At 58.8% G+C, this 23,674-nt stretch overlaps 1 protein-coding gene across 1 annotated transcript in view; it reads left to right on the plus strand.

Annotated features, from left to right (window-relative positions):
* OLFML2A (olfactomedin like 2A) overlaps nt 1-16,963 on the plus strand; it is a 32,637-nt gene extending 15,674 nt beyond the window's left edge. The window contains exons 3-8 of the mRNA XM_002720458.5: nt 507-614; nt 4,155-4,355; nt 6,034-6,280; nt 8,625-8,855; nt 11,519-11,704; nt 12,830-16,963. Of these exons, the coding sequence (XP_002720504.1) occupies nt 507-614; nt 4,155-4,355; nt 6,034-6,280; nt 8,625-8,855; nt 11,519-11,704; nt 12,830-13,434 (1,578 nt within the window). The 3' untranslated portion in view covers nt 13,435-16,963. The remainder of the gene's footprint in view (nt 1-506; nt 615-4,154; nt 4,356-6,033; nt 6,281-8,624; nt 8,856-11,518; nt 11,705-12,829) is intronic.
* Nucleotides 16,964-23,674: the final 6,711 nt, after the last annotated feature.

Raw genomic sequence — 23,674 nt, forward strand, 5'->3', positions numbered from 1 at the left:
GGCGGGTGATGGCCCCAGTACTTGGACCCCTGCTACCCATGTAGGAGAGCAAGATGGATTTCCTGGCCCCTGCTTTTGGCCAGAACCAGCAGATGGAAGATCTCTGTCTCTGTCTCTCACTCACTCTGCCTTTCAAATAAATAAATTTTTTAAAAATCCTAAAAAGGGAGACACTTGGAATCAAGGGATGGGAACAGGACACAATGAGAGGGATCCCTGGTGATCCAGACTGGCTCCAGCAGTGCCCACTGCATGCCTCACAGGGCTGTTAGCAGGCAAAGTGACATAGTTCTTCCAAGTCCCAGCACAGGGCCTGGCACCTGCTCCAAAGCCGGAAGCTGTTGCTTCTCTTGTGACCACTGCCGGGCTGGGGCTAGGAGAGCTGAGAGCCCAGGCAGGCTGCTCCGAGGTCCTGGGCGTCCCAGCTACAGTGGTGCCCCCCTTGGGCCCTCTGGGCCTGGCCGTGTGTCGCACCCTTTGCCTGACCCTCTCCCTCCCACGTGCAGCTGCAGTCCATGGTGGATCTCTTGGAGGGCGCCCTGTACAGCATGGACCTGATGAAGGTGCACGCCTATGTCCGCAAGGTGGCCTCCCAGATGAACACGCTGGAGGAGGTAAGGGCAGGGCTCCCCCCTGAGGCTGGGCTGGTACAGCAGCACCTGGGCCTTGGCAACTCAGGTAGCCATTGGAAGCTGGACTCCTGGGGAGGGTTGGGGAGGGAGATGCAGGCTGCAGGGTGCAGCTTGTTGGGAAGAGGGGCCAAGTGTTCTGTGCTGGCTGCAGTGAAGGGCCTGTCCCCTGGGGACAGGGACAGAGTTGGGTGAGCGTGGGGGTTCCCGCCGTAGGTTCAAAGCGTGCATCTCTGCGGGCACAGCCTGGCCTCCACCTGTTTCCTGCATCCGGCCTCTGCCGGGCTGCTGGGAGTCCGGGGACGTGCGGCTGCCAGGAGTGGGCGTGGGGGCTTCCTCTCCCAACTTCCTTCCCAGAGGGAGGGGGCACCTGGGCATCCTGTGCCCCGGGGGGGAGATTAACCCCTTACCAGCCCCAAAGTTGGGGTCATGGTGGCTCTCATTCAGAAGGGCCAAGCCCATGCCAGCATGGGAGAAAGCGGACATTCGTTGACTTCCATCCATGTGCCTGTGTTTCCTGAGCACCTAGTATGTGCCAGGCTCTGAGGTTGTCCTCGTGTGACCCTCTCTCGGATAATCTCAGGAAGCACTAACTCGCTTCACAGAACTCTGAGCCAGGCTGAGCCTGTGATCTGGCTGCGCCTGGAGCAAATCAGAAGTCGTTTCCGCAACCACAGAGAAATGACTGCTAATGATCTGCTGTTCTGCATTATCTCTGATTTGATTCTGTTAACCAGGATTCACTCAGCGATAACCCTATGGGGAATTTTTAAAAGAAGACTTTTTTTTCGCAAGGCTGGAGGAAGTGGAGAGCACAGCCTCCCCTCTTCCCTCTGCCAAAGGGAAGACCCTCCCGGGGGCCGCAGCAGCTTGGGGTCCCAGCTTCATTCTGTTATCCTTAGCCCAGCAGCTTGCAGCTAAGGATGATTTTTGCAACGCTTTTGGCTGTCACACTTTGCACGGGGGTCAGGGTGGATGCTGCTGACGACTTCTGGGAGTGGCCAGAGATGCCGCCGACCACTCTGCCATGCACAGCCGTCCCCAGCAACAAATGTCAACACTGCCGAAGTTGAGAAGCTCTGCCCCACTGGCTTTGACCTCCCTCCGTCCTTCCTGGAGTCTAGTTTCAAAAGCAGCTTCATGTTCCTTAGCCTTTCCGGGCCTCGAAGTGACCCTGATTCCTGCCAGGCCATCAGGACTCCCAAGCGCTGCCCAGCGGATAGGGCCAGCCCAGACAACAGCCCTGCCCGGGGGATCCCCTGGCACAGAGGGCTGTCAGGGAGAGGAGTGCTTTCGCGGGCCGTCTGTTCCCAGCAGATTCTGTTCCCAGAACTCACCCTAGTCCCAGGGGGCAGGGTTGGAGCCGCTGCATCCAGCGAGGGCAAGCTGAGGCCGAGCAGGAGAAGGAGGCTGGGAGTGGAGGCAGGACTCCACCGGGGAGGGGCGGGGCTCCTAGGCCTGGGATCTGGGAAGACCAGACACACACCATCTATGGTGCTGGGGCCTTCTATAAAAGGAAGGCCTTTATGCATTACTTGCATACAGAAAAGTTATTGGAAAGTAGCAGAAGGCTGGCAGCAACGTCTATGACCACAGTAGGGGACTGGCTGAAGAAGTTACAGCCTGCCTGGACCCTGGCTTCCTGGGGAGCCCCTGAAAAGACCGGGGATCACTATGTATACAGACATGGGGATGTTCCCAAAGTAGGCCCCGCAAGAAGGCAGAGCGTGGAGGATGCGTGCGTACCCACAGTCACATACGCGTAGCTGGGCTTTGGTCAACAGTGGGCCACGTATGCTGCAGGGGCCCAAAAAATTCCCATCACTTTTTATTGTATTTTGTTTTGTTTAAGATTTCTTTGTTTATTTGAAGGTCAGGGTTACAAAAAGCGAGACAGCTTCCTCATTTAGTACCATGAGCATATATAACCTATGTCCTTGTTCTCCCACTTCTTTTTTTGCTTTATTTATTTGAAAGGTAGAGTGACAGAGAGAGAAGGGGAGACAGAGAGACAAAGAGACCTTCCATCCACTGGTTCACTCTCCAAGAATCCACAATAGCCAGGGCTGGCTGAGCCAGGTCAAGAGCAGGCCAAAGCCAGGAGCGCAGAACCCACCTGGTCTCCCATGTAAGTGGCGGGGACCCAGATACTTTGACCACCATGCACTGCCTTTCAGAAGCATCAGCAGGGAGCTGGACCCAAAGTGGAGATGGACTGGACCCCAGGCGCTCCCGTATGGGGTGTGGGCATCCCAAGGGGCAACTTAAACTGCTGCACTGCAATGCCCTCCCCTCTTTCACATTTTTAAAAGATTCATTATTTATATTTTTTGAAAGAATTACAGAGAGAGAGAGAGGTAGAGACAGAGCGAGAAATCCTCCATCTGCTGGTTCACTCCCCAAATGGCCACAATGGCTAGAGCTCAGCTGATCAGGAGCCAGGAGCTTCTTCCAGGTCTCCCACATGGGTGCAGGGGCCCAAGCACTTGGGCCATCTTCTACTGCTTTCCAAGGTGTATTAGCAAGGAGCTGGATGGGAAGTGGAGCAGTTGGGACTCAAACTGGCACCAATATGGGATGCCTGTGTTGCAGGCAGCAGCCTTACTGGCTATGCCACAGCACCGGCCCCATCTTTTTCACTTTTTAAATTAAAAAAAATCAGTAAGTGGGGCCAGCGCTTTGGTTTAGTACGTTAGGCCTCTGCCTGCAGTGCCGGCTTCCTATATGGGCACTGGTTCGAGTCCCAGATGCTCCACTTCCCATCCAGCTCCCTGCTAATGGCATGGGAAGGCAGTGGAAGATGGCCCAAGAGCTTGGGCCCCTGCACTCATGTGGGAGACCTGGAAGAAGCTCCTGGCTCCTGGCTTCAGATTGGCCCCGCTCTTGCAGCCACTTGGGGAGTAAACCAGCAGATGGAAGACCTTTCTCTCTGTCTCTCCCTCTCTCTGTCTGTAACTCTGCCTCTCAAATAAATAAATAAATAAATATTAAAAAAAAAATCAGGGGCCTGGCACTGTGGCATAGCAGGTGAAGCTGCTGCTTGCAGTGCCAGCATCCCATATGGGCACTGGTTCAAGTCCTGGCTGCTGTACATCAAATCCAGCTCTCACGCACCTGGGAAAGCAGCAGAAGATGACACAAGTCATTGAGCTCCTGCACCCACAAAGGGGATCCAGAAGAGGCTCCTGGCTCCTGGCTTTGGATCAGCTCAGCTCTGACCGTTGAGGCCATTTGGGGAGTGAACCAGCGGATGGAAGACCTCTCTCTGACTCTGCCTCTCCCTCCCTCTCTCTCTGTAACTCTGCCTTTCAAATAAATACATCTCTAAAAGAATCAGTAACTGCAGTGGCTCTCAGAGCACGCTCTGCTCCCCTCGTGCTCTGGGTACTACCCCGTGCCTGTACCCCAGCATCCCACTCGGGACCCCAGGCAGCAGGGCCTGGTGGCAGAAGCTGGGGTGTCGCTCCGGGGTGGGGGTTCAGAGAGGCAGCGGGCCCGGGAAGGACCTTGACTGTGCCCACACAGAGCATCAAGGCCAACCTGAGCCGGGAGAACGAGGTGGTGAAGGAGAGCGTGCGGCATCTCAGTGAGCAGCTGAAGCGCCAGGAGAACCACTCCGCCATCATGCTGGGCATCAGGAAGGAGCTGTCCAGCCTGGGCCTGCAGCTGCTGCAGAGAGACGCGGCTGCTGCCGCCCCCGCCGCGGGCCCCGGGAGCAAGGCTCAGGTGAGGCCCCCGCTCGGCCGGTGGGGCACTGCATGGCTGGGTGTAGGAGCATCCCCCTGGGGACCAGCGTGGTAGAGGGCTGGGGCCTCAGGATGGCACAGCTGATGAGTCCGTGGCAGGGCAGGGGACAGACGTAGCTCCAGCCAAGAGGGGGTGGTCTTAAACCCAGGTGCTTGGCTTATTCTCATTCCCAAGGGTCCACACTAGCTGGGATGAGCTTGTAGGGATGACCCTGCCTGCTCTGGTCTCCTCTGGGAGACCAAAACTGATTCTCGCCTCCTCTGCTGTAGGTGGCTGGGCCCTGGGCAGGGTGAGGCCTGCTCTGGAGTAGCTGAGCAGTGTCCTGGGGGCCCCTGCAGACCAATACCAGTCCATCCCACCCAGCCTTTGGTGGAGGGCTCCTGTGGCAAACACCCAGGCATGGTGTCTCCAAGCTCGGGGCAGCGTGAGCACAGCTGGCCGGCACAGATAACACATGGCACTGGCTTGGTAAAAAGCCCTGCCGTGAGGCAGACCAGCTGCAAAGATGGCTGCCCATCTAGGCGGATAAACCTGGAAGAGGAGCTGCCTTTGGGTGGCCACATTGCACAAAGGATCCTTCCTCGAGGGGGCCAGGCCAGGGCATGTGACTTGGCAGAGGCAGTGTAGACAGGGTCCAGCGCCATCCGTGCCCCTCTAGCCAGGTGGCCATGGGCGGGACACAGCCCACTTGCCTGGTCCACAGTGGCCTTGGGTTTTAGTAAGCTGTGGAAGAAAGGAACTCACATTTGTGGGATTCCTTCTCTGAACTTGACTTTCTCAGACGTTATCAGTTAATCCCATAACCACCCGCGGGGCAGGAGCACCCCCGCCTATCTGGCAGACCAGGAAACGTGGAGAGAGGCCGGGCAGAGGGCGGGCTCTGAGCCAGGGCTGCCCAGCTGCGCTGCCGACATCGTGACAATGGAGCCATGTGTGTCTGCAGCAGGGATGGCCTGGAAGCTGATAAGGCGCGGAGGAAGCCTGTGTCTTGCCCAGAGCTGGCTTCCTGCAAGTCCAAAGGCGCGAGCGAGCGCCACCTTGGCAGCGGCACGGGCGGTGGCACCTAGATACTGTACTCACCGTGTCCGCCAGAGCTGCTTCCTGACAGTGGGTGACGTCACAGGCCCTCTGTTCTGGTGCCAGGCCGTATCACAGGCATTTGAACAGGAAGTGAAAATAACGAAACTCACAAGACGTTCGAACCTGGACATGCAGTAGGGGTGACAGACCCTCCCAGTTTGCTGAAGCATTTCCCAGGATGTGGGATTTGTGGCGATAAAACTGGGACCATTCCAGATACTCTGGGGTGAGCTGCCCAGGGGCCCAAGAGCCTCTCCTCTGCCCGTGAGCTGAGACCAGTGAGTGCGAGGCCGGGCTGAGCAGCCAGTGGGGCCAGGAATCTAACCTGGCAGGCCGAGCCTCGGCCATGCAGGCCATGCAGGGGAGCTGGGGAGCTGAGTGGGGCGACGGAGGCAAACCAGTTGCAGGGTAGCACTGAGGGAGGGTGAGGAAAGCTGCAGCTTCCTAAACACATGGGGTGTAAGGCTGGGAGCAGCAGGACCACCTGCCACCCCCGTGCACTGGGCCACCCCAACCCGCCCCCCCCCCGCATCCTTCCTGCCCCTCCCCCGAGCGTGAGACTCCCCTTCTCTCCCAGGGCGCAGGTGAAGGGAAAGGCAAGGAAACCAACAAGTACGGCAGTGTTCCCAAGAGCTTTGCAGACAGGGGGCTCCCGAAGCCTCCCAAGGAGAAGCTGCTGAAGGTGGAGAAGCTCCGGGAAAGCAGCAGGGGCCGGTTCCCGCAGCCCACGGCCAAGCCCAGGGCCCTGGCCCAGCAGCAGGCGGTGGTCCGTGGCTTCACCTACTACAAGGCTGGCAGGCAGGAGGCGACCCAGGCCGCCGCTGGTGAGTCGGAGGGGAGCAGGGCCCCTGGGGTTGGGGGCTGATGGGCGGCCGCCCCCCGGCACCTTTCATCATCTCTGCAGTGCCACAGCCCCAGGTTTCCATTCCAGGGTTCAAGTACCCATCATGCAACGGGCATAACCCACTCTTGAGGTTCTTGGGAGCAGTGCAAGGGGCACTCAGTTTCTGGCCAGTGCTGACCACTGTCTCTGCCCTCACTGGGCCTTTCTTTATCCATTCAAAGGTTTGCTGAGGGTCTGTTTTGTACCAGGCCCTGGGGAATGACAGAAACACAGTCCCTGCCCCCACAGAGCTCATAGTCCGGTGGGAAAAATCGAGCCCCAGCCAAGCAGCTGTCGCAGGTGGCCATGGGAAGAGATGCAGGGACCTTGGATACCACCCTCTGGCCCCTCCCCCTCTCAGATGCTCCAGGAAGGACCCTCAGAGTCTAGAATTTTCCTGCAGCTCCCTGCCTCTTTCCAGGAAGGGCGACAGTGTAATTAACCAAGAAATAAGATCCGAGAGTCCCCAAATCTCCGAGCCATCCCCACTAGCTGTGGGTTCTGACTCCCCCCTCGGGGGCCCTGCCCAGATGCCTGCTGTCCCCAGATGACCCTAAAGGACACCCCATACCTTTCCTCCCTTCCCGAGTCCTGCTGACCACGCCTTCCAGCAAAGCCCTGTGCCCGGCCCATGCCCCAGGGGCCAGAGAGGTAGAGAGGTCAGAGACCAGCCTCCTGCAAGAGCCTCCCCACCCCCACTTCTTGGCCTCTCAAGGCCCAGACCTTGGTGCTGACTGCTGGACTTGCTGTCTACCAACTCAGCCTGGCCGCAGCACAGGGCCTCTGACCTCTGGCTGGGGCACTGCTCAGAGACAGCTGGAGGCATGTGACTGCCAGCCGGGCCTGTGGGAACAAGCCCCCTGCCCTGGCAGGCCGCCGAGGCCGCGCTCCCCTGCAGCTACCCTGACCAGAGGGACTGCCCGTGGCTGGGCCTGGCCAAGCCCCTGTGCAAAGAGGAAGCCCAGCAGGACACAGAAAGGAGGAAGTCAGGTCAGGTTCCTGGCACCAAGGGTCTTTGTGCCCCGCCCCCGCCCCTGCCAAGCGTGCAGGCTCCTGGGGGCCAGACCACCCCAGGAACAGCCGTGCCACCCCTCCGTGCTGGGAATCAGTTTTCTGAGCGCTTTCTCGCATGTGGCCATGTTTGTGCAGGCAGCAGCTGGATCGTACAGGCAACAGGACGGAGAAGTGGCGCAGCAGGGCTGGAACACGGGTCAGCAGGCCGCCCAGCCTGTCCCTGGGGCTGAGGGGCCTTTGCCCCCTGGCCGTGTGGCATTAGTCTTCCTGCCTTCCCGGTCCACCCAGCCCCGAGAAGGGGGGCATGTGTGACCCAAGAGTCAGCCCCCTGGGAGCTGCCAGAGCCTTCCAGTCAGCCAAAAACCTCCTGCCGTGGGGATTGGGGTGGGGGCCGATGCCGCCTGAGGGGTGGGAGATGGGGGTGAGTGCGGGAAGGAGAGAGGGGTCCCAGAGGACAGAAAGTTGGTGGCACCTGGCCCTCGCTGCCTGAGGGAGGTAGGAGAGGCTGTGAGACGGAAGGAGGGGTTTCTGCCTCCTGGAATAGAATCCAGCCCACCTAAGTGAGCCAAGTGCTGGGCACTCGGAACTCAAGAGCTTGCTGTTTGGCTCCTGCTGTTTGTCCCTCAAATTGTGCAAACAATTTTTTTTAAAGATTTATTTATTTATTTGAGAGGTAGAGTTACAGACAGAGAGAAGGAGAGTCAGAAAGAGAGAGAGAGAAGTCTTCCATCTGCTGGCTCACTTCTCAAATGCCCACAGTGGCCAGAGCTGGACCGATCCGAAGCCAGGATCCAGGAGCTTCTTCCAAGTCTCCCATGTGGGTCCAGGGGCCTAAGGGCTTGGGCCACCTTCTGCTGCTTTCCAGGCCATAGCAGAGAGCTGCATCGGAGCCAGAGCCCTTTGGGATACTGGCAGCTTTATCCGCTATGCCACAGCGCCCCCTATGCAGACATTTGAATTCATTTTCCTCATGGGAACACAACAGCCTAGCCCACCACTTGGCTAGGCCCACCAAAGCGGGGGCGGGAGGAGGAGGGGACACTCATCCCGGCCACCCAGCTGTGCGAGCTGGGGCTAGGCTTGGTGTCCAGCTGCTGGCCTGAAGTCCTTCCCGCCTCCCTCTTCGAGGCCTTTCGCTCTCTGGTGTGGGGAGGGCCCCCTCTCCACTTGCCCCAAACCTCAACGTGGCAGGGAGCCCCGTGGGCCTGGGGGAGAGGTGGCGGCGGCAGGGGCTGCGGGGCTGTGAGCACAGGGTCTCCTCCTTTCTGCAGACAATGCCCTGAAGGGTACTTCGTGGCTGGAGGTGTCACCCAAGGGGGAGGCCAGGTCACCGGAACCCAACTCGGCCGAGCAGGATGAGGCAGAGCCCTGGCCCTCGGAGGGAGCAGACTTGGCCCCTGGTATCGCTTCCTCGAACACTGACACCCCCACCACCACCCCGGCTCCCACCAGCACCGCCCTGCCCACCGAGCCACCTTCGCACTCTGAAGCCCCCAGCCGAGGTGAGTAAGCCTGGCGGGGGAGGGGGCGGTTGGCGACCACAGCCGTGGCCAGGTCGGGCTCATGGCCTGATTTCGTGTGGCCCTCACGCTAACTGGCTTTTCCAGTGTTTAAAGGCTGCCAGGAAAAAAAGGAGAGGAATGACCAAGGGACGTAAGTGTTGCGCATGGGCTGCAGAGCCTACAATAGTCTCTCTCTGGCCCTTTATGAGAAAAGACTGCCGGCATTCAAAAGTGGACATGAAACAGGTGTACTTTCAACAAATTCTTTTTTTTTCGTAAGATTTATTTATTTGAAAGGCAGAATCAAAGAGAGAGAGTCCCCATCTGCTGGTTCACTCCCCCAAATGGCCTCAACAGCCAGGCCTGGGCCTGGAGCCTGGAACTCCCAAGCACTTGGGCCATCTTCTGCTGCTTTCCCGGGCATGTTAGCAGGGAGCTGAATCAGAAGTGGAGCAGCCAGGACTCAAACTGGAGTCCATAAAGAATGCTGGCATCACAGGTGGCAGCTTAACCTGCTGTGGCAGAAAGCCAGCCCCAATACATTCTTTTTTTTTTTTTTTTTTTTTTTTTTTTTTTTTTTGACAGGCAGAGTGGACAGTGAGAGAGAGAGACAGAGAGAAAGGTCTTCCTTTGCCGTTGGTTCACCCTCCAATGGCCGCCGCGGCCGGCGCGCTGCAGCCGGCGCAGCGCGCTGATCCGATGGCAGGAGCCAGGAGCCAGGTGCTTTTCCTGGTCTCCCATGGGGTGCAGGGCCCAAGCACCTGGGCCATCCTCCACTGCACTCCCTGGCCACAGCAGAGGGCTGGCCTGGAAGAGGGGCAACCGGGACAGAATCCGGCGCCCCGACCGGGACTAGAACCCGGTGTGCCGGCGCCGCTAGGCGGAGGATTAGCCTATTGAGCCGCGGCGCCGGCCCCCAATACATTCTTAAAATGTCACCTAGAGGGGCCGGTGCTGTGGTGTAGTAGGTTAGGTAGGCCTCCCCCTGCAGTGCCAGCATCCCATACGGGCACCAGTTTGAATCCCCGCTGCTCCACTTCCCATCCAGCTCTCTGCTGTGGCCTGGGAAAGCAGTAGAGGATGGCCCAAGTGCTTGGGCCCCTGCACCTGCATGAGAGACCCAGAAGAAGCTCCTGGTTTCGGATTTGCCCAGCTCCAGTCGTTATAGCCATTTGGGGGTGAACCAGCAGGTAGAAGACCTTTCTCTCTCTCACTCCCTCTCTCTGTAACTTTGCCTCTGAAATAAATAAATATTTTTAAAAAGTCACCTGGAATCCCATCATCAAACCCAGCAATAATTCATTTCTCTAGTTCCTCTGTCCAGTCTCCGGTCTTGTTCTCATGTCCACATTTAAAGTTGTGACCTGGGTCTCATGGTGAAAGTCTTCCTCCTCATTCCATCGATGGCTCCCGCCTGGGGGACAAACCTTCAGACCACGCCCTGCTGTGGCCCAAAGGCATCCCCGCTTCTTCCAGAGGGTCCACCAGCCATGTGGACCACAGCTCCAGCGCCAGCGGTTTCACCCCAACACTACTTCCGAGCTGAGAAAACTGGGAGTGACCTAGCGAGCTGATGGGAGGGGCGTGGTTCAGTGACTGAAAGGACACAGCTGTCTGGTGGCCTGGCGGGACCCAGAAGCCACATCATTAAAAGGCTATTTAGCCAAGTGAGGAATTGCTGGGGGCAGGGGGAGAAGCGCACCCACAAAACCGTGTGCTGGGAGGCCTCGCCGCCCCCGCCCCTGCCCTGCGCTGGAGACAGAAAGTGTCCCGAAATGTCTTCGCATCGTGGAGTTTGTTGAGATTTTATTTGCTTTTTTTCAGGCTTAAACATTTTTTTGGTTGGCAAGTACAAACGTCCTCGTATGTTAGGTTCTGACGTATGCGTACATTACGAAGTGGTGAAGTCCAGAGTATTAGCTCACTCCCTTTTTTGTGATGCAAGCCCTTAAACCCTGCTCTCCCGGGAGTATCCAAGTGTGTGAGACCCTCGCTTCTTCCTCCTGCCTGACCAGCACTGAATCCTCAGACCATCACCTCCCTCTCCATCCACCCGCTGGACCCACCGCTCTGCTCACTGCTGCTACGAATTTGACTTTTTATGATTCCACATCCAGTGGAGAATGGAAATCTGGGAGGGGGGGAGTGTAAGATTTATTTTATTTATTGGAAAAACGTACAGAGGGAGAGGGAGAGAGAAAGAGAGGTCTTCCATCTGCTGGTTCACTCCCCAAATGACTGCAGCGGTCAGGGCTGGGCCAGACCCAAGCCAAGAACCTGGAACTCCATCCAGGTCTCCCACGTGGGTGGCAGGGACCCCAGGACTTGGCCCATCAGCTGTCGCTTTCCCAGGCGCGTTAGCAGGGAACCGGGTCGGCAGCAGAGTAGCCAGGACTCACACCGGTGCTACAGCGTGGGGTGCTGGCCTCCCACACGGAGCTGCCCACTGCACCACAATGCCAGTGCCATGAGAGTGGAACTGGAATGGTTTGTCCCTTTCTCTCTCCTCCTTTTCTGAATGCCCCGTGTTGGCTATGACAATCAGACATTTCTTTGATCGCTGGGAAAGCAGTGGGGCAGGGGGCAGGGGGTTGCCTACAACAACAGAACCTCAGGAGGGTGTGGGTCGGACCCAGTGGGCCTGTGGCCCTTGCTTCCCACAGGCAGGGAGGCGAGCTGTGAGGGCACCCTGCGGGCCGTGGATCCCCCCGTGAGGCACCACAGCTACGGGCGCCACGAAGGAGCCTGGATGAAGGACCCCACGGCCCAGGATGACAGGATCTACGTCACCAACTACTACTACGGAAACAGCCTGGTGGAGTTCCGCAACCTGGACAACTTCAAGCAAGGTCGGGGCCTCGGGGACGGGGACAGAGCAGGCCTGAGCAGCCTGGGGTCGGGGGTGCGGGTCCTGGGGACTCGGCCCTCCTTTGCTTTCTGGCTTCCTGCAGTCTGGCCCGGCCTGGGTACCAGGCCAAGAACTGCAGTGCCATGGTGACCGAGCTGGCCGTGGGGCTGCCCCTGCCACTGTCACCAGCCACTCCATGCGACCCTGCGCTCGCTCTGTGCCGCGTGCCCTGCGTGTGTCAGCTCTGTCAGCTTCATCGCTTCATGAGGTGCAGGCTGTCACCTGTCGTACACGTGGACAGGCCTCAGGCTGAGGAGGGCAGGGGCCAGGAAAAGGCTGCTGTTAGCACAGGGATGGGCAGAGTTTTGGTTATCAGATCTGAGGCACGAGGTGGGGTGGGGCAGGCGTACCTTCCAGAAATCCGCAGCCTGGTGTGGGAAGAAGCAAAGCTTCTTAAAGAGCCGATTCCAGTACAGTATTGGTGGGGCATAGCGCACGGGGGGCCGTGGGAACCCAGCCTGGAGAACAGGGAAGGCGACGCTGAGCTGAGCCCGAGAGGAAGCCCTGCAGAAGGGAGAGGGAGGTGATCCAGGTGGGAGGCTCAGCGTGCACTCGGCTCTGGCATGAGAAGCAGCGGGATGGCCCGAGGAGGGAGGGAGACGGCGAGGGAGAAGGCTGGAGCCATCCTGCTGAGCCACACGAATCTGGCCTGAGCCATGGAGTCCCAGAGTCCCTGGAACAGCTAGAAGCCTTCCTCTGCCAGTGTAGCTTTGGCCTGGTTTCCGCTGAGCAGCCCAGAGGCTGGGGGAGGAAGCCAGTGACAAATACCAAGAGGAAGAAGAGTTCTGGAAGGGTACAAGGGAGGCCCCTGGCTCAGGCTGGGGACGTCAGGGAAGGCTTCCTGGAGGGGGCACCATTGGTGGATGGCTCTGAAAGGCATTTTCTCGGGGCGTGGTAGTCAAAAAGAGCATACGCAGAGCCCCTGAGACAAAGCACAGGGGCTGGTGTCACCCTGGGTCTGAATCCTAACAGGGCCATCCTGTGGCTGGGCGACCTTGCACGCGGGCACGCGGGCTGGGCCCGGGGGCGGGGTGTGTGTGACTGTCTGCCTCCCCCCCCTCCGCAGGCCGCTGGAGTAACATGTACAAGCTGCCCTACAACTGGATCGGCACGGGCCACGTGGTGTACCAGGGCGCCTTCTACTACAACCGCGCCTTCACCAAGAACATCATCAAGTACGACCTGCGTCAGCGCTTCGTGGCCTCCTGGGCGCTGCTGCCTGACGCGGTATACGAGGACACGACGCCCTGGAAGTGGCGTGGCCACTCGGACATCGACTTCGCCGTGGACGAGAGTGGCCTGTGGGTCATCTACCCCGCCGTGGATGACCGCGACGAGGCCCAGCACGAGGTGATTGTGCTGAGCCGTCTGGATCCGGGCGACCTCTCCGTGCACCGGGAGACCACGTGGAAGACGCGGCTGCGCCGGAACTCCTACGGGAACTGCTTCCTGGTGTGCGGCATCCTGTACGCCGTGGACACGTACAGCCAGCACGAGGGCCAGGTCGCCTACGCCTTCGACACGCACACGGGCACCGACGCTCGGCCCCAGCTGCCCTTCCTCAACGAGCACGCCTACACCACCCAGATCGACTATAACCCCAAGGAGCGGCTGCTCTACGCCTGGGACAACGGCCACCAGCTCACCTACACACTCCACTTTGTGGTCTGAGCGGGGACGGCAGCAGGGGGGGGACGGCGACTCCTGCAAGGGACCCAGCCCACGTCTATTTATTGGGGGCCAGCCCGGTGGCAGCCAGGATGGCCGCCCCGACACCCAGTGGACATTGCTGGCTCCCGCTGGCAGAGCCCCGTGCTAAGTGTGTCCCACGCTCTTCCCCGTCTAGCCCGCACAGCACCTCCCTTGGAGGTGGGGACCATCAAGCCCACTTAACGCGAGTGGCATCCCTGGCTGACATACCTCAGTTGGGGTCAGGCCGGCTGTGCTGTCACTACAGGCCCACTTGAAGATGCTCCCCCGCCCTCTTTGTCACCCTTGGTCTGGGTCCTTCCCCGGGGCTACTCAAAGCCGGAGGTCTCTGCGGACGATGCATTAGTGCCCAGCTCTGGCCGCCACCCCAGGCCTCTGTCCTGGCTGAGCTGTTGGTGGCCCCAGGTTCCAAGCCCCCACCCTGCTTCTTGCCTTTGGCCAGTCCCCCACCCCACCGCACCCACTGTCCAGCCCCATTCCAAGCCTCCGCCGTCACCTGGCCCCTGAGCAGGAACCACACCCCAGAGAAAATCCTGGCCCCGCTTCCTAGGGCCCTCCCTCCTGGGCTCGTTTTCTCTCGTCCTCCGGCAGGGCCCTCATGGGTTTCCGCAGCTGCCACTGCCGGCCAAAGGCAGCTCTGCCAGGGCGGGGGGACTGGGCTGAGGCCGCCCCTCTACCCGGAAACACTGATGCTGGCCACAACCCTAAGTCCCCCCCCTGGGGCCTCCGGGAGCCTTCAGGCCTGGGGTCCCCCTTGTTCTTTCCTTGGGGCCTTCCACCCCCAGCCTCTACACACTCAGGGATGCTTTCAGTCTGCCGTGAGAAGGCCCCTAACCTGAGGATGGGTGGTACCAGGACAGGCAGGCTCCCCCGACCTGCTCACTGGGTGAGGGGCCCAGCAGGCAGCCTGGGGGCCCACAGGGGACAGAGCTTTGAGCAGTCGGGCCGGGGGAGGCATGGGGCTGCCCCCTGGCTGCCGGAAAGAGCCGAAGGGAGGCATCAGGGAGCAGGGGTCTCTGGATTGGGCTTCAGAGCTGTTGGTGCCAGGGCTGGGGCTGGGAGCGACAGGTGGGCCACCTGGACGAGGGCTGATTGTGGCTCCCTGCGCCTGCATCCAGGCAGCCCGGGGCTGGACCTTCAAGCCTGCCTCTCACCTGCCCCGGACAGGATTTGCAGAGCGGGAAAGAGGTTCTCCAGGCCAATTCCCTGTCTCGCCAAAGAGAAAAGAGGGCCCAAGAGATTCAGAGGGTAGCTCGGAGTCACCCTGGGGACAAGACACGGCCGGTCCCTTCCCAGGGGCCTTTGTCCCCCTCCTTTGTCCTCCCAGCGATGGGCCACCTAGTCCCCAATTCACCCTGCACCTGTGACGGGTCCCTCCTGCTGGCCCCGCACACCCTGCAGACTGCAGTGGCATCTCGCCTGCCCTGCCAGCTCCCAGGGTATCTGGAGCTAAACATGCAGGTGGCCTGTTCGGCAATTGAGCTGCTCAGCCCAGAGGTAGCGCCGGCAAGGCCGCAGCCTCTCTGGCACCGTCAGGTGATGTTTTGGTTGAGCTGTAACTCACCACCCCCCCACCCCAAACAGCGGGGGTGATGACACCCAGCGAGCGCTGGCCTGACTCATAGGCAGGGACGCAGCCAGCCTCCCCCACCCAGCTCCGCTTACAGACTCTTCAGGGGCTGTGAGGCCCAGAGCATTCCCCCCCTTGGGTGTGGCCTTCACAAGGCTGTGTCTTTTTGTGACATCACAGGCCAACCATGTGAGACACGCCGGGGCCTCTGTCTTCGTGGGCCTGAGAAGGGGGAGGTTAGAACGGGGCGATCTCACACTCAGAGGGACAGCAGCGCTGTTTTCTGGGGCAGAGGATGCGGACCCCAGCCCCCAAGCAGCCCCAGGCCCCTTCTGTTCCCAGGCCCGTGTCTGTGGCTTGTGTGGCAGGTGCAACTGTCTTCCTTGTCCTACAGAATGCCTCAGTAGAGCCCGAAGAGTTATGGTGGCAGAGTAGCCGAGAGCCGGGTCCCAAAACCACAGGCGACGTGCCATAGGCCTGTCCCTGGGACGACACCTCCGTGGCGTGGAAGGCGCATTCTCCCACGTGTGCCACTTTTATAAATAAGGATGTGGAGGGGACAGCACAGCAGCTCAGTCTGTGGTGGCATTGGGGCTTCACGCTGGGCAGTGCTTGTGCCTGGCCAACTGTGTGCCAGTCTGGGGGTGGCTGCAGCAGTGGTGGCTGTGGCTTTGATCCGGTGTGGCCAGGCCACAGAAGGCATCCACAGACTCGCTCCAGGAAGGAAGCTGAAACCTTGTACACAGCCTTGACTGCCAAGCCAGCAGCTAGCCAGCTCCACTCAGGTTTGGCATTGCTTAGGAATTAACAGAAAATTAGAAGAGAAGGCGATTTTATCCCAACAGGGAGGGGAGGCAGGGGACAGTTTTTGCTGTGGGGGACTGGAGCTGGCCCACAGCTGGGAACTTCAAAGCTCGGAGGGCAAGCTGACCCCTGCCAGCCTCAGCTTGGTTTTGTCTTGTCGCCACCTTGGCCTTTATTTTGGCCACAGGTGCTTCAAGCAAGGAAGGGCATGGACTGGGGAGGGCGACCTGCCTCACCCGCCCGTGCCACAGATGCACAGGAAGCTGTCACTCGTGTTTCTGAACAACGGGTGCATCTAGGCCTGAGCTGTCACCTGCTCACTCTGGGGAGGGGAGAAGGGGCCGCTGCCTTGGGGACAGGACGGAAGCGAGGCTGGGGGACCTGCTTGGGAGTGATTAAAGGGTTCCTGGAAGCCCCTTTGTTTTGAAGCAGCGTTTGCTTCCTGACATCACCGGAAACCACAGTTGGGGTCAGAGGGCCCTGGCACTGGGCAGCTGTCGGGGTCCTGGCTAGGGGTCAGTCTGGGAGCCCTGGATTGGGATCCAGCCCCACCCCTGCGTGCTCCATGCTTGGGCCACTTCTTTCTCAGGCTGGGGGGGTGGGGTGGGGAGGGGGAGGGCATTACCACCCTCCTGCAGCTGAGGACTGGGGGCTTAGTGAGGACGGAGAACACAGGGCCCCCGCAGCACCACGGACATTCACAGTCACTCATCCACTCGGAGGCCCCGAGACTGGCACTTCTTTTCTCCATTACAGGTAACAAACCTCAAATTCAAAGAGGTTAAGCAACCTGCTCAGGGTCAGGGATCTGACAAGTAATTAACAAGGTTTGAACCAGGTCTGCTCCAGACCTAAGCCCCAAATGAGCAGTTGTCAGGAACCTTGTAACCAGTCATGTTTTCTTCTTTGCTCTGGCCACTGGGAAGCTCAAAGTCAAACCTGAGCTCATTTGTAACCATTGTTCTGAGTCTCCTACCGACTTCCCTTCATCCTAGCTTGGCTTTTACCTTATCTCTTCATTTTTATTCGGTTGTATCTATTTTTGTAAAGTTGCCACAATACCTTTTTTTGCAACAAGGTGGCATATGCCTAAATAAATAGATGATCAAAAGAAAAGCTTGATTTAAGAGTCTTATCTAAATGCCGTGTCCATAAACTTACAGCACACGCACTGAACTTTTCCAAAAGCCCTTAGTTTGATAGAAGAACTGTCCTTGTTACTCCACAGTCCCTGAAAACACAGGAAGGAAGAGCCTTGCAGAATGCTGCTCAGGCTGAAAACGACAGCCCTCCGGGTGGCGAGAAGACACAGGCGGTGCCCACGGGGGCTCAGACATGACCCTCGCCCCTCCCCCACTTTCTTGTGCCAGCTACAGAGACTGCGCTGTGGTGTACGTGCCCTCCTGGGTCAGAGGCAGAGCGGGGAGAGCTAAGACCAGGAAGAGGGGCTGGCAGGCAGGCTAGGCACCACCTGCCTGCTGGCATCCTCTATCAGGGCACCGGCTCAAGTCCTGGCTGTTCCACTTTTTTAAATTTTAATTTATTTGTTTGAAAGGCAGCGTTAGAGAGAGGCAGAGAGAGAGAAAGAGAGAGAGAGGTCTTCCATCCACTGGTTCACTCCCCAGATGGCCGCAAAGGCCAGAGCTACATTGATCCCAAGCCAGGAGATAGGAGCTTCCTCCAGGGTGTTCCACGCTGCAGGGGCCCAAGGACTTGGGCCATCCTTTACTGCTTTCCCAGGCCACAGCAGAGAGCTGGTTTGGAAGTGGAGCAGCCGGGACTTAAACCGGCACCTGTATGGGATGCCAGCACTGCAGGCAGCGGCTTTACATGCTACACCACAGCACCTCCACTGCTGATCCAGCTCCCTGCTAATACACCTGGGAAGGCAGCAGAAGATGGCCCGAGTGCTTGGACCCCTGCATCCATGTGGGAGACCCGGATGGAGTTCTGGCTCCTGGCTTTGGACTGACCCAGCCCTGGCTGTTGTGGCCATTTGAGAAATCCAGTGGATAGAAGATTCTTTCTCTCTCTCTCCGTCACTCTGCCTTTCAAATAAATAAATCTTTTTTTTTTTTAATGTTTTAAAGGGAAGCTTCATGTTACCGTAGTAAAGTGAAAGGCAGTATCAGTGACCATGACCCAGGGAGCTACACTGAAAATAAGCAACATTGAGTTACTCCGTCCGTGGACCCGGGGCCACAGCGCACGGGAAGAAGGGAGATCCACCAGAGGTCAGGGGACGCCAAAGCGAGCAGGCAGCCCGCCGACGTGGTCCTCGACAATCATGGGGACAGTGTGGGAGGAGAACGGCTCCCTCCTGAGTGACACAGTCGACTTCCTCACAGTGCCTTAGGTACTGCCACGCAGTCATCTCGAACCACTGGTGGGAGACTTGGCTTCAGACAGACCTGTGTGCACACGAATGCACACAGCCGAGCCTTGAGCAGGCCTCACTGGAGCTGTCCCTGTAATCCCTGCAGCAACCCAGGTCCCGCTCCCATTGCGACAGGCCACGCCCCGCACGCCTCACTCGGCTGACCCTGTCCCAAGCATGACTGGGCCCTGAGAAACCTGGACCACAGCCTGACGCTCCCCTGCAGGCCCTCAACCACTCGCAGTCCCAACAGCTCCCCCTGTCCCACGCTCCCCAGCCAGCAGGGCCGCTGAATCAACGCTGGCCCCTGCCCCTACATTAATTCCTAAACCTCCGCAGGGCCACTTCCCTCTTGTCATTCAGGTCCCTCTGGAGTGACCCTTCCCACCTCTCAAGGTAGTGACTAATGTTGGCCCAGCCACCTGCTCGCCTGTCTCTGTTGGCTACCAGGAGGTAGCAGTTGACTCGCTGAGGGTCTGTGAGGACGGAGCTTGCTCCAACCGCATCAGCAGATGTCAGCAAATGGCCACGGGACCTGCGTTAGGACCGTGGGCAAGTTCCTCCACATGGCGCGTCCTGCATTTATCCGCATGATAGTAACCAGTGAGGCCATCCGGAAGTCAGGTTCCACCCAGAAATCCCCAGAATGGGACCTCAGGTCACTAAGGCCGGCAGGCAGAGAGGACATTTCTGGTGGCTCTGTCCCACCTGCAGGTGTGATGGGAAAATCCACCTTTTTTTTTTTTTTTTTTTTTTTGACAGGCAGAGTGGACAGTGAGAGAGAGAGACAGAGAGAAAGGTCTTCCTTTGCCGTTGGTTCACCCTCCAATGGCCACCACGGCCAGAGTACCGCGCTGATCCGATGGCAGGAGCCAGGTGCTTCTCCTGGTCTCCCATGGGGTGCAGGGCCCAAGCACTTGGGCCATCCTCCACTGCACTCCCTGGCCACAGCAGAGAGCTGGCCTGGAAGAGGGGCAACCAGGACAGAATCCGGCGCCCCGACTGGGACTAGAACCGGGAAAATCCATCTTGTCTTCGGGGTAAACACTTGCCACAACTTGCACAGCCAAGAAAGCTGTCACGTTGTCATGGAGATAACACTGTCACAGCACCCCTCCGCAGGCACACCACTTGGTGCCTCAAGCCAGTGTTTGTGGCTACTCCGTGGCCAGCAGAGGCCAGAGGCCATAGAGCTCTTGGGGCTGGACAAGTTTAGCTGTGGCCCCTATCAGCTTGGTTCACAACAACTCCTGCCAGGAAGAACAGCCACGAGGCTCATGCGACTCTGTAAACCCTTAGTGTGTCCGGCACACAGTGGGTGTTCAAGTAGTCACTGCTAATGGTTCCCAGCGCAGGGAACCTGTGGGCCATCCCTGCAGGTCTGTGGGCCCAGCATGGCGGTTTGCACCCCGGGACTGATTCCCTCTGTGTGCCAGGCATGGACACGAGCCTGAGAAAGTCTCATCCCCGCCTTGAGAGCATGCTGGGAGGCAGGAAGCCACGTTGGGCCAGCATGTGATGCCATGGGGGCCCATGCAGCTTGCTGAGGTGTGTGGCCTTCTCCAGGCCAGCAGGAGGCGCCGCGGGGCCCTGCAGTGGCTGAGCCTTGCAATCCATCTCCACATCACAGTCACCTTGAAACGTGTCCTTGGCTTCAGGACCTGGGACGTCAAGGCCCTGAAATCTCCCTGTGGCCAGGGAGAAAGAAGAAAGAAATAGCAGGGGCCATCCGGAGGGAGTGCACCTGCTAGGAGCTTGCTCTGCACCCAGCACTCTCGTAGAATCCACCGGTGGCCCTATAGAATCAAAGCTGTGGCCGCCCACACTTCACAAACTGAGGCCAGATGGCTGCCCCACCTGTCCAAGGTCCCGCAGCTGGTGCTGGCTGAACCCAGTGCCACCCTCCCAAAGCCCCACGCCTGTGGTTCCCAACTCCAGCTCATGTCGGCTCCCATCAAAATCCCTGGGCACCTGCCCAGGTGCCCCCGAGAGCAACATAGCAGGTCTCGGGAGCAATGGCTGAGATGGGGTGGTGGAGACTGGGTCTTGCGTTCGGGGTGGAGGCCTCCTGATCCTCACCCCCTTGGCACTCAGACAAAGCACGCTGGCAGCAGGCATGGAGGGGGCATGACAGCCTGGACCTGGAGGCTGGTCCATGTCTCCCGGAAGACCAGAGAAAGAGGAGACACTCAGATGCCAGGCTGCACCCAGGGAAGTGTTCCCTGGCCTGGCTGTCTCTTGAGCAGGCCCGCACCCGGTGTGCCAGCCACGTCCCGCCATGGGGTGTCTGCCTGGATGGGGGTGTGCCCGACGCACAGAGCACAAAGGCGCCCTCCAGCTCCCAGCAGTGCCCAGACACTGCCCCGCCTGCCCCGCCGGCCTGAACTCTGCCTACATCTGGGGCCAGCTCCTTGACCTCCTGCATTCCTGCAGGGACCCTGGGAGGCAGGGACAGACGGGGCTTTCAGAAGGCGCGCCTGCTGGCAGGAGCCGCCGTCACCAAGGACGATCTGCCAGGAGCACGGGGTGGCATTTCACGCGCCAGAGGTTGCCCGGCCCCGCCCTGGCCCCAGCTGCTTGGCTCCCAGGCTCTCATTCCAACTGTGCAAGCACAGAAACTGTATTCTCTTCACAGAGAGGGGCCTCTGCACCCCACCATCTGTGCAGAGCACCCCCCACCCAGCTGTCCACTCCCCCCTCCTCCAGCCAGAGGCCAGAGCCCTCCTTCCTCTTGGCTCAGCACCACAGCACATGAGAGGAGGCTTTTAGAAGTCAGGTTTCCCAGGTCATTTTTTTTTAAAGATGTATTTATTTATTTGGGAAACAAAGTTACAGACAGAGAGAGCATCCTCCAGGTCTCCCACGTGAGTGCAGGGGCCCAAGCACTTGGGCCATCTTCTACTGCTTTCCCAGGCCACAGCAGAGAGCTGGATGGGAAGTGGAGCAGCCGGGACTCGAACCAGCACCCAAATGGGATGCCGGCACTGCAGGTGGAGGCTTAGCCTACTCTGCCACAGCATGGCCCTTCTCAGGTCTTTGAGAGCCTGGAATTTTATTGACAGGGAAAGTGATTGTTACCAAGTTGTGCACCCCAATCTGTTCTGGCTCTCTGCAGGAGACCCTGACAGATGCAAACGGCTGCTGCAGCCGGAGGCAAGCTCCTGGTTGGAGGGGGCAGGGATTTGGGGGGCCCACACCCTCAGATTCCAGCACCCGCCACATGCACACTTCGGTGCGCTGCTTGAAATCTCTGGTCTCAGTTTCCCCATCTGTAAAGTGGAGATAACAACCTTGAGCTTCCAGGAAACTTTGAGCCTGAAATGAGATCACTGGACTTGAAAAATCTCCATGAATGGAAGATGGGAAGCGGGCAGTGAGAGAGCTGGCCTCAAGAGGGAATTGGGCTGCCACCCTCAGGCCAACCCTCAGGGCCTCGGGTCGGGGTGGGCTCCGTGAATTGTTAGCAGGCACAAGAGCACCCTCGAAATGGCCTTCGACAGCAGGGAGCAGAGGGCACACTTCCTTGCCGCAGCATGTCTGCTCGGACTCGATTGCTCGAGGCTGTTTTTGTTAGCCAGCCACCCAGGCCCCATGCAAGGGGCGGTGGGGGTGGGGACTCTTGAGCGATTAGTAATGTCTGCTGTGGCAAGAGGAAATTAGGGTACTGGGATGTATGCTACGTTTCACCTCTGCTATTAGAGAACAAGGCTTAAGCGCACTTCTTCTCTAGTTTGTGCCTGGATTTGTGTGACCCACGAATCCCCACAGATCCTGCTGCCTTTTGCATCTTGCCCCCGTCGCTAGCTGCTGGAGTGAACTTTGCAAGATGAAGATTTGCCCATTCCACTCCCTACCACTGTACCTTGGCTCCTCCATCGCCCTGAGGGTCAAATCCACGCTCCCAGGAGTGGCATTGAAGGCCTTCACCGAACACCCCAGTCTCCTCTAGGCCTGCTCGTTCCCAAACATCCCAACCTTGAACCCCACCAATCTGAGGCCTTCAAGAACCAGAGTGTAGGGAACTGCAGCAGCTTGGGAAAGCAAGTGTTTGTGCTTGGACTCCCAGGATTGGATCAAGATCAGAGGTCTAGCCCAGAGAACCCGCTTTGTGTGCTGCCTGAGAGTTTAACAAAGCAGAGGGGAAACCGCCGACGACCCCTGGAGTGCAGTGCGGCACAGCTGTCATCCTGCGCCCTCCTGACCACACTGACGGGATTAGCCCCTGCTGCCCTGCTCTCTCCTTGACTGCCCGTTCCAGGGCAAAGGCCTCAGCAAGACTTGGGGCGCCGGCTGCCAGCCACCGCTGAGTGTGTCCAGAGTGCTCCTGACCAGGGCCCAGGCCTGCAGCAGGGTCTCTGCCCTCCCGCTGGAGGTCACTGGGGTCTCCTCCCCAGACCCCCTTCATGTCAGCTCTTGATGTTACCCTGATGATAGATATTTCCTTTTTTTTCCCCAAGATTTATTTTACTTATTTGAAAGTCAGAATGACCAAGAGAGAGAGGGAGAGACAGAGAGAGGAAGAGTGGTCTTCCACCTGCTGGTTCCCTCCGCATATGGCTGCAACAGCCAGGTCTGTGCCAAGTGGAAGCCAGGAGCCAGCACTCTATCCTGGTCACCACATGGGTGCAGGGGCACAAGCGCTTGGCCATCTTCTGCTGCTTTCCCAGGTGCATTAGTAGGGAGCTGGATCAGTAGCAGAGCAGCCGGGACTCGAACCAGCGGCTGGCGTTTCAACCAACAGCTTAATCCACAGCTCCGCTGTGCTAGCCCAGTGCTCATCTTTCAACTTTCCAAAGCACCTCCCCTGGCCAGGTGCGGGAACAGTGAGAACACAGAGGGGGCCCACGGAAGTGTCCATCACTGGGCACGACTGCCAACTCACCCAACCCGCTCAGCTGATGCTCCAAAGGCCAACCTGCTTTGCATGGCTTGGGGACAAGGACCTCGTAAGCCAACCTGGGCCCGCATCAGAGAGATTGACACAGCTGCCAAAACCGTGCTGGGGCAGCCATGCGGTGGGCCCCTTGAGGGACAACAGCTGCCCTCAAGAACAGCGTCCAGCTGGGTGACTTCGTTCTCCTTCCCAGTTTAACTTCTTACTTTGCCACCATGTCAGTTACAGGCACGTTCCAACAACAGCCTAAGTGGCTCCCGGTCACCCTCCCAGGTTCACCAGTGACAGCGTGCTGTTGTGTTTGCGCGCTCTGTCACGTGCTCTCTCTGTCTCTCTCTTTTTTCTGAGCGGTAGGAGGGTCGGGTGTCAAGACGGTTTCCTGTTGCCCCTGCAGGCTTCGCTGTGCATTGCCTGGGAATGTGGACGGAGGCACAACGCTGTTGGCGAAACTGGAACACGCGAAGTTGATGTGCTGCGACACTGAGTCTGCAGATCTTACTCAAATCTGGTAAAGTGTCCAGTCATGCCCTGAGCCGGTCCAAAGCCAGAGTCCACA

This window comes from Oryctolagus cuniculus, chromosome 1 (genome assembly GCF_964237555.1).
Source record: "Oryctolagus cuniculus chromosome 1, mOryCun1.1, whole genome shotgun sequence".
NCBI classification, from domain to species: Eukaryota; Metazoa; Chordata; class Mammalia; order Lagomorpha; family Leporidae; genus Oryctolagus; species Oryctolagus cuniculus.